Genomic DNA, 9,375 nt, shown 5'->3' with positions numbered 1-9,375 from the left:
GGGTTCTAAAAATTAAGAACTTCAAAGGAATGGATGGTTTTGATTCACGTTAGGAGTTATATTGAATACATACGATACCGGAGCATAGATTGCTTTCCTATTAAGGTCAATCAAGTGCCACAGCACTTACTGAAAATTGAATGAACTCATTAAAAAAGCAGACGGCTTTCTTGCGAGCATCTGAGACCGTTGCGGCACCTGGTGGACCAGATGCTAACCAAGGACTCCTTTCTATGTGGCCTCTGAGATTCTCTTCGGCAGCGCGCCGAAACACGAAGGCGACCTACCAGGGTACACTTAAGCCGAGGTGAGAATGCCACTAGCAAACACCGAAGTCTGAAGGGCTAGGGCTGCCTCCAATTTTGTACTGGTGTTAAGCTTATGTGCGTTACAAGTTGCCGGGTAAATTATGGGGACAGATGTACTATAATAAGGCGAAAGTCGCTGTCCGTAATGTTTAAAAAGTTTAAACATTAGTTCATGACTCAAATACAGGTGGGGCCAGAAGGACAACACTAAAGGTTCCCAGTTCACTATTGTGACAAAGTGTGAACCATTAAAATGGAATAGAATCAGATATTCAGCAGATTTACAAGAGCTTTCAAACTTTGCAATACACAATTCTACAGTTAATAAACAATGACGTCCACAGACTGCAGTCCTCCTAACAATCATGTCGAAACTATGAGTGTATCATCAACAGAGCAGAATATTCACGCTAGAGTGATCGTCGTACAGTTTTTTTGTGCTAAGACTTTGCCCACGGGCATGAAACTAGTTGTACATTTTCACCAATTTTGTGCCCATGTTAGCGCAGTCAAAATACAAAAACATTTCTAAACTATCCCGAACATAGTTTATATAGGCTTAGGCTATTTTAATCGATGCTCGAAATTTGCGAATGTCAACACACGCTTAACGACATCCAGTTACAATATTGCACTGAAACATGTCAGTTCTTCTTAAATGAAGATGCAATGCTGTGTGTGTGTGTGTGTGTGTGTGTGTGTGTGTGTGTGTGTGTGTGTGTGTGTGTGTGTGTGTGTGTGTGTGTGTGTGTGTGCGTGCGTGTGTGTGTGTGTGTGTTTTACTTACACCTCAAATGAACTGATGATGATGGCGGCATCCGTTCGTTGCGGTGTCCACGTACCCAACGTCGCTCAAAGTCTGCGCTGCTTCTGTCCTATTTCTAGTTATCCCAAGGCGCCTATCTTCAGGCGTTATCGCACTCCGCTCCAACTGTTAATGACCGTAAACGTAAACGGGCACGCGTATAGCTATAGCTACGCTTCCGTTGCAGGCGTTTTCTTTAAAAAGAGCGCTTGTCTGCGAAACATATAAACTTATAAAAGGAAACATGCATATATGACACGCGGGTAAAGTTAGCTGTTGTCGTTATTACTCGCTAGTTTCGAGTCTTCACTTTCGAACTATCCGCATATTTGTTTTACCGATGAAGCATAAACTAAAAGTAGACACCAAAAAAAATTGTGACGACACGTACAGCATGTCCCTTCAAAAGCTTAGAGACGCCGTCAAGTTGACCATTTCGCGAACGTGAGAAGGTGAACTAGTACTGGCTCTCGCCCTTCGTATAGATATAGTTTCCGGCTTTATAAACGTCATCCCTCAAAGTTCTGCGTGAAAGAAATATAGCAATTTATCCCAATAAATTTACCATTACCCTGGCTTTTCTTTTCGTTTTTGTTTTCTTTTTTTTTCTTTTCGTTAACTGCGCACTTTCACCCATCGAGTTAGTGCGATTTAAAGACTGGCACCATGCACCACGACACGCGGAAGCCTGAAAGCCGCAGGGTAGTCTGCAAGAAAAAACGTTTCAGTCTGCAAGAAAAAACGTCAGAAAAGAAAACAAAGGCAGAAAAAAAAGAAAACCATTTCAATTGGCCGTGCGACAGAAAAGCTCGATGAAGGGGTCGCGTTCTCAATCAACCTGCGACGCAACGAGGCGCTAAGCCTAATGGAGGCTTTTCTGAAGCACAGCCTCAGAATGTGATTACAAAGTGAGCCTCCACGAAAGGTGAATGATGCCATTACAATAACAAATCAACTGCATTTCTCAGTTCTTTTCTTCAAGTTTTTACTTTTTATAACCTCCAATTGAGGAAATTCTTCACTGTAAACTGCTTCCTCAATTTGTTCTCGTAGCCAAGGATCACTTCTGGAGAGACCGATAAAAGTGATTTTCCAGCCTTCGTGAAAACTCAAAACAAAGGGGCGCGAGGAAAAAAAGAAAAAGTGAGGTCACTTTTCCTCCCAAAGTCGGCTACGCGACCGGCGCATCCAAGGAAAGCGTTCCGAAGAGAGAGCGACGGCGAGTAACGGCCCCGCTATATATGGTATTTACGAAAAAACGGCCGCCAACACAAGCAGCACGCACGAGATACGTCTCCCCTCCCCTCACCCTTTAGGCTTTCCCTTTCCCACGCCACCATAAGGACCATTAAACGTCGACAACGACACAAGTAGGCGTGAGAGTCGGCGATCATCCATCAAGCTACAGCATCGGGAAAATGAAATGAACAAAGGCGTCAAGGGGAAGGGGTTGCGGTGCTTTCTGAACCCGAAGAAGAAGAAGAAGAACGCGACAACCAGAGGGCGGCGCGGGCCGGAATTTCGCCGACCGGCGACGACGGGAGAGAGCGAACGCTTTCAGCGGGATTGGAGATAAAAAGGTGACTCGCAAACGATGACTCGGTGTAGATGCGGAAACGGAAAGGACCTCGCCGAGATTAAGCGGCACGGCGGTTACGCCAGCCGCACGAGAGGCGCACGCCTCCAACGTTTTGATCGCTTTGTTTTCTGTACATAACTCCGGAGGCGACACACCCCCGACTGCGGGACATTCGTTATATACGCAGGGCAAAGAGTATACTAGTCCGTGCCGGTTGTATAACATGGCCATGACTTTTGCAAGCCATCCTTGTGATACACAAGGGACAACACTGTAGTACATATACGCTGATACGCACCATATAAGAGAAGAGGGGAAGTCGATATGTTATACACAAAGTAAGCTCTCATCAGTAAGCATAAATCAAGTTAAACCAGAATAGCAAAGCACTGGATGTATTTAAAAATGGCATTAAAAGAATGGGAGCACTGAAACAGAAGGCGACGGAAACACATGAACGACACTTTTTTTTTAATCTGATGTAAGGAGCTGTTATACATAGAAGAGACGACAACCTAAATTCTAAACAAGCACACTCCGAAGTGTATACTTGAAAGAATCGGTTCGAACTTGAACAGTCGTTATATGAATTTATATAAGTACCTCCTCCTATATACATATTTATATATGAGCTCCACGATCGCACAGCGTAATAGCACATCGTGATAGCACATAGTCATCGGCAGACGAAACCGCGCAATTTTTTACAAAATAAAAGTTTGGTCAGCCACGAAGAAAGACAGTGACAAAAAATAATAAGTAAACACACACGTTCTTCAGTGTTTCTTCCGCGTGGAAGTCATTATCAGCCAACAAAATAAAGCACAATCCGTTCAAAAACTGAGTCGGATAGATCCCGACGAGTGATCATTTCAAGGAATGCCGGTTAATTACTCGCACAACGGCGGAACTTTCCACAGTGGGGAGAGACGCGTCTTGATCCCGATCAAACGCTGACGTGTGTACGTTTGGCTCCGGCTACTTACCGTGTTATGACCACCTCTTCAGGTCCTTGGACCCTGGATCACACATCACACCAACTGTAAGTGGACCTGGCACCCATTCGACACCTTGTTGGGATGTGATAATGCTCCTTGAGAACAGTGCTGACTGTTTATTGTTCAGCTCGACCGCTTCCGCGCTAGGCCTAACCGCCGGCCTAGTATGAGTGGAGGCGCCCAGCGCGACGCGGCCAGCGTCGCAGCGGGCGTCGCTGCTGGAGGCGACGCCGCTCGCTCATGGCGTGCTCTACATGCTGACCTTCGTCCCACTGGTTCATCGGCTGACACCTGCGCAGCGGATCTGAAGAAACCATCTTCATGGGAGCCTAAACCTCCACCACTGCCCGATGCGGACTACAAGGTGATTCTTCGGATACGCGGGGGTCTCGACTGTACCAAGTTGCACCCCTGTGTCTTACGACAACTCGTTCTCAAAGCAGTTGGACTTCCCATCAGCAGCCCTGATCAAATCAGGGTCAATCCCACCAGTCACACAGTGCTCGTGAGTACGTCAAGCATGGACCGAGCAGATTTATACCACAACATCCGGACCTTAAAGTTCAACGGAGTCCCCTACGAAGTCGTCACCCACGTTGCCGACCCTGTAGATTCTTGTCGTGGAAGGTTTCATCTCCCTCTGGATTACGCTGACGAGGAAATCCTTCCAACCCTCCAAAGATGTAATCCAGCCATGACCATTGGGGCCGCTCGCCGACTGAGCACCACCGAAACCATCTTGGTTGTTTTCCGTGGCACGCACGTCCCTTTTTACATCAACTACGAAGGCTGCACGCTTCGCTGCCGCCCATTCCGACTGAAGGTGGAAGCCTGCACCCGTTGCCGAAAAATTGGACATCGCCAGGATGTCTGCCCCTCTACTCCCGATGCAATCTGTCACAAGTGCGGACTGAAGGATTCCTCAATGGACCATGAATGTGAACCCGTCTGTGTCGTGTGTGGTGGAGCTCACATCACCGGTTCCCCATTGTGCAAACAGCGTTACAAGACTAAGACACCTAAATACCAGACACCTAAGCCCTCAGAAGTTCCATCATCCCGGACACCGAGCCTTAATCGCTCGCAAGAGCGTGGCCCACAGCGGGGTCGCAGCAAGAGCAAGAGGCGGGGCCCAAACTCGACTCCCAAAGAACTTGACTTCCCGACCCAGTCAACGAACCCCCATTCCACCAGTCATCTGCCAAACCCATTAAAGGTAAGCTGGGCACAGGCAGCTTCCTCTAACTGCTCCTTATCTCAAAACATTAGCCTAGAAAAAGTTCTAGCTGAAAACGCTAGCCTCAAGGCAGAAATTCAAAAGTTAAAGCTCGAGCTACAATCCCGAATGCCCCTTAGCAATCTTTCGCAGCATTCCGAACCACGATCTTTCATTCCTGCTCAATCGCCCCCTGCTGTTGAACCCACGATACCTCTTCCTCCTACTGACATGGACACTACAATGCCTCGAGACACCTCCCAGCTGCCACCCTCAAATAAGCGCAAAACCCCTGCCACACCACGCGAAGAAGAATCTCTCAGCGACACAGTTCTAACTCTTAACGATAGGATAAACGCCCTCGAAAATAAAACACAGAAGAAATTCGCCGTCATTGAAAGTAAGATTTCTCACATAGAGAGCAGATTCACAGCTCAGGAGACGGGCCAAGCTGCCATAAATGACAAACTTGACAAGTTTCTAGATTTTGTACAAACTCAAATGCAGCAGACCACTGCATGGATTGCGGCCGTCACGGCCAATAATCCAAATATAGCCGTACCCGCCTTCTCTCCTACACCCCCTCCCGACAATGGCTGCAAACCCTAATCGCTCGAACTTTGTAGTATGGCAATGGAACTGCAGGGGGTTCCGCAAAAAGAAAGCGACTCTTCAACAATATTTGGCCTCCTGCCCCAAACCCCCTGCAGTCATTGCCCTACAAGAGACCCACGGAAACATAACTTTTCCCGGTTACAGTGTACACCAAACTAAATCTCTAAATTCTCCCGATACTGCAATATTAACGCAAAAACATTTGACGGTAACTCACTCTAATTTCGACGGCGTCGATGTGGAGCACAACTTTTTGGAGGTCCTTCCTTGTAAAACTCAAGAATCGCCTTTATACGTATTAAACGTCTATAGTAGGCCACAGGCGAAACACCATCGCTTCAATACTCTCTTTGCCCGAGCCATTGCGGCCGCGAAACATCACCCTCTCCTAATACTTGGTGATTTTAATGCACCAAATCAAGTATGGGGCCACTCTGTTTCTACACCCAAGGGTAGGGCTTTGTGGGTTCACATACAGGATCACCGCCTCACCCTCCACAACAATATAGACATGCCCACTAGATTAGGTAATAGTGTAGCTAAAGATACATCTCCCGATCTTACACTCAGCCATCGCGTTCACTTTGTCACATGGACCAACCTGAACATTAACTTCGGTAGTGACCACTACATTATTCAAACTACCATACACTTCCGACACAAACCTTTAGCTCCCAAGCGCCTGAGCCTTATTAACTGGAACAAGTTTCGCGAGGCCCGTCACTGCTCGGCGCCTACTGAGATAGATGATATCTCGGAATGGGTACAGCAATTGCACACTGACACAAAAACGCATACCACCATGTTACCACCTGATACGCCTTTTACAATAGTTGACACCCGACTTCTTCACATGTGGGAAGCTAAGCAATCTCTCCTCAAACGCTGGAAGAAGAGGCGACATAATCGCCGACTGAGACTGAGAATTGCGAGACTCGATTTGCAAATTCAGGACTATGCCATACAGCTTGCTTGTCAACAATGGACCCAGAAATGCGAAAGCATGCATGGCCACCTAGACAGCAAGATGACATGGCAGCTCCTGCGGCATTTATTAGACCCTACCATATCACGTACCGCAAATAATCATCACATTAACAAACTACTTCACTCGCACAAAGGTAACTTAAACACTCTTTTTAATGATCTTCGCGACAAACACCTACCCAGCGCGTATCGATACGATGCACCTGACTATATCGGACAACCAAATGATGATCTCAGTAGCCCCATAACGGAGGCTGAGGTTAGACACGCGCTTGCGAACCTTCGCACCTCATCTGCACCAGGCCCTGACCTCGTCAATAATAAACTTCTCCGCAACTTAGATGAAAACTCAATTATAGCCCTCACTAAATTTTTTAACCACTGCTTCGACACTTCTACCTTGCCGGCTGCGTGGAAGGACGCCAGAGTTATTTTCATACCAAAACCTGGTAAGCCCATAAACACAGCCAACCTACGTCCGATTTCCCTCACTTCATGCATCGGAAAAACACTTGAACATGTAATCCTCAACCGCCTTAGCAAATTTATAGAAGAACACAACTTATACCCTCACGAAATGATAGGCTTCCGTAAATCCCTTTCCAGTCAAGATGTCATGCTTCGACTGAAGCATGACATCATTATCCCTAACTCTAGCCTCGATACTCAAGCAATTCTCAGTCTCGATCTCCATGGGGCTTTTAACAACGTCAGCCACACTGCCATATTGAGTGAACTGAGCGCTATAGGCGTTGGTAAAAAGATTCATGATTACATATCTGCGTTCCTTTCGAACCGTACGGCAACTATTTACATTGGGTCTGAACACTCTTGTTCTTACTCCTTGGGGAGTTTCGGCACACCTCAAGGATCAGTGTTATCACCTTTCCTTTTTAACATCGCGATGATGCCGCTGGCTCGAACGCTGAGATCCATATCAGATCTCAAATTTTCACTTTATGCAGATGATATTACCCTCTGGATGACAGGCGGCTCCGATGGTCACATTCAGGAAACTCTGCAGACTGCTGCTGACAGGGTGGTGGTTTGTGCGGGTAACATGAATCTGACCTGTTCACCCACTAAATCTGAACTGCTCCTCCTTCCTGCCCATCGGGGCTCTGAAAAGCACATCTCTGATATACAAATAACACTGAACAATACACCCGTGCCTAAAGTTGACAGACTCAGGGTGCTTGGACTACACATACAACGAAATCGACTAAACACACACACCATTAAAGCACTTCAAACAACTGTGGACCACACTCTACGCCTTATAGGCAGGATATCTAATAAGCATGGCGGGCTACGAGAGGCAGAGCTCCTCCGCCTCATCCAAGCCTTCGTCCTCAATAAAGTGACTTATTCTCTCCCTTATCTGTTCCTTCTGAGAAGAGAACAAAATAACGTAGACACTTTGTTACGTAAAATCTACAAATTCGCTCTCGGAGTCCCCATTCGAACGTCCACCGCACGGCTCATGGAGACAGGCACATTGAACACCTTAACTGAACTTATTGAAGCACACTTAACTTCACAATATGCTCGTCTTTCCAACACACAGACCGGAAGATACATACTCGATACCCTCAGTATCAGGCCAACTCCAACCACTAACGCCAAACACACTATTCCGCGTGAAATACACAAGAATCTACTCATTCCGCCGCTCCCTAAAAACATGCACCCTGTGCACCACGAGCAACGTCGACGACAGCGTGCAAAAACTCTCGAAAAACGATTTTCTACTTCTAAAGAAGTGCTCTACGTTGACGCTGCCGAATACAGTACTCGTCCTTTTTTCGCCCTCTCAGTTGTGAATTCGCTAGGTCAGATATCTGCTGCTGCTTCTATTTCTGCTTCCTCTTCTGAGGAGGCGGAAGAAGCAGCCATAGCTCTGGCCCTTACAGTTCCAAATTATTCACTTATTATTAGTGATTCAAAAACTGCCATCTACAATTTTGGAGCGGGTAGGGTGTCCAAAACAGCCCTCTCCCTCCTTTTGGCCCATCCCCCGCAACAAGACACGGCTTTAATATGGACTCCCGCGCACGCGGGCCTTGCCGGTAACGAGGCGGCTCACGCCAGCGCCCGAGGATTTACGTTCCGGGCGCAGGCGCTGGAAGAGCCAGGCCCCGTTTCGACAACGGCACCGTTTGCTGCGCGGGATCGCCTTTTAACATTTCACGACATCTGTAGTCACTACCGCCTTGGTCGTTTATCCTTACCGCCGCTAACGTCGAAATCCATACGAAGGCGCGAAGTACTGTGGCGACAGCTGCAGACTCACACCTTTCCTTCTCCTTACATTCTTCACCTCATGTACCCTTCTCTTTACCCGTCCTCCTCCTGTAAATATTGCCCCGCACAGAAAGCAAATCTTAATCATATCATGTGGGGGTGCCCTAAGCACCCCCCTCCACCGTCCCTTCGAAAACTAATTAGTAATGAGGAGCAGTGGGAGGCTGCCATGCGCAGCTTGAAACCCGACGTCCAGGAGGCCATCCTGGGTTGGGCAGAGAGGGTTGCGGAGGACTATCGAGCGTAGCAATCTCTCCTCATCTCTCTTCCATTGCACCTTTCCTTTACAAAGGAAAAATAAAGTTTATACCTACCTACCTACCTCCACAGTGGGAGGGGGGAAAAAAGCAACGACGCCAAACTATAGCTCCGTAAGCGCGGTTTAATTGCGAAACTGCTTCAGTGCTCGTCATACCAAAGAAACGCTGCAACGCCCGTTTTGTCTCGCGCTACAAAGCATAGCCACAAGGCGGCGCCAAATGTGTTTCCCGAAATGTTATTGAAATAAAGAGAGCTTCGAGGCGCGGCAAAGACTCAGTGCCGAGCTATAATTTGGCGACAGC

The 9,375-nt window shown here is 47.4% G+C and overlaps 1 protein-coding gene across 1 annotated transcript; it reads left to right on the top strand.

The window, feature by feature from the left end:
- Positions 1–3,639: 3,639 nt before the first annotated feature.
- On the top strand, positions 3,640–8,189 carry LOC142785121 (uncharacterized). Its single transcript, XM_075883561.1, has 2 exons — positions 3,640–3,734; positions 3,818–8,189. Exon 2 carries the CDS (start codon positions 3,857–3,859, stop codon positions 5,513–5,515), a length of 1,659 nt encoding a protein of 552 aa, XP_075739676.1. The 5' UTR covers positions 3,640–3,734; positions 3,818–3,856; the 3' UTR covers positions 5,516–8,189.
- The last annotated feature ends 1,186 nt before the right edge of the window (positions 8,190–9,375 follow it).

Source organism: Rhipicephalus microplus, unplaced genomic scaffold, assembly GCF_043290135.1.
Source record: "Rhipicephalus microplus isolate Deutch F79 unplaced genomic scaffold, USDA_Rmic scaffold_18, whole genome shotgun sequence".
NCBI classification, from domain to species: domain Eukaryota; kingdom Metazoa; phylum Arthropoda; class Arachnida; order Ixodida; family Ixodidae; genus Rhipicephalus; species Rhipicephalus microplus.
Note: the sequence above shows the minus strand (reverse complement) of the source record. Positions and strands in the feature narration are given on the sequence as shown.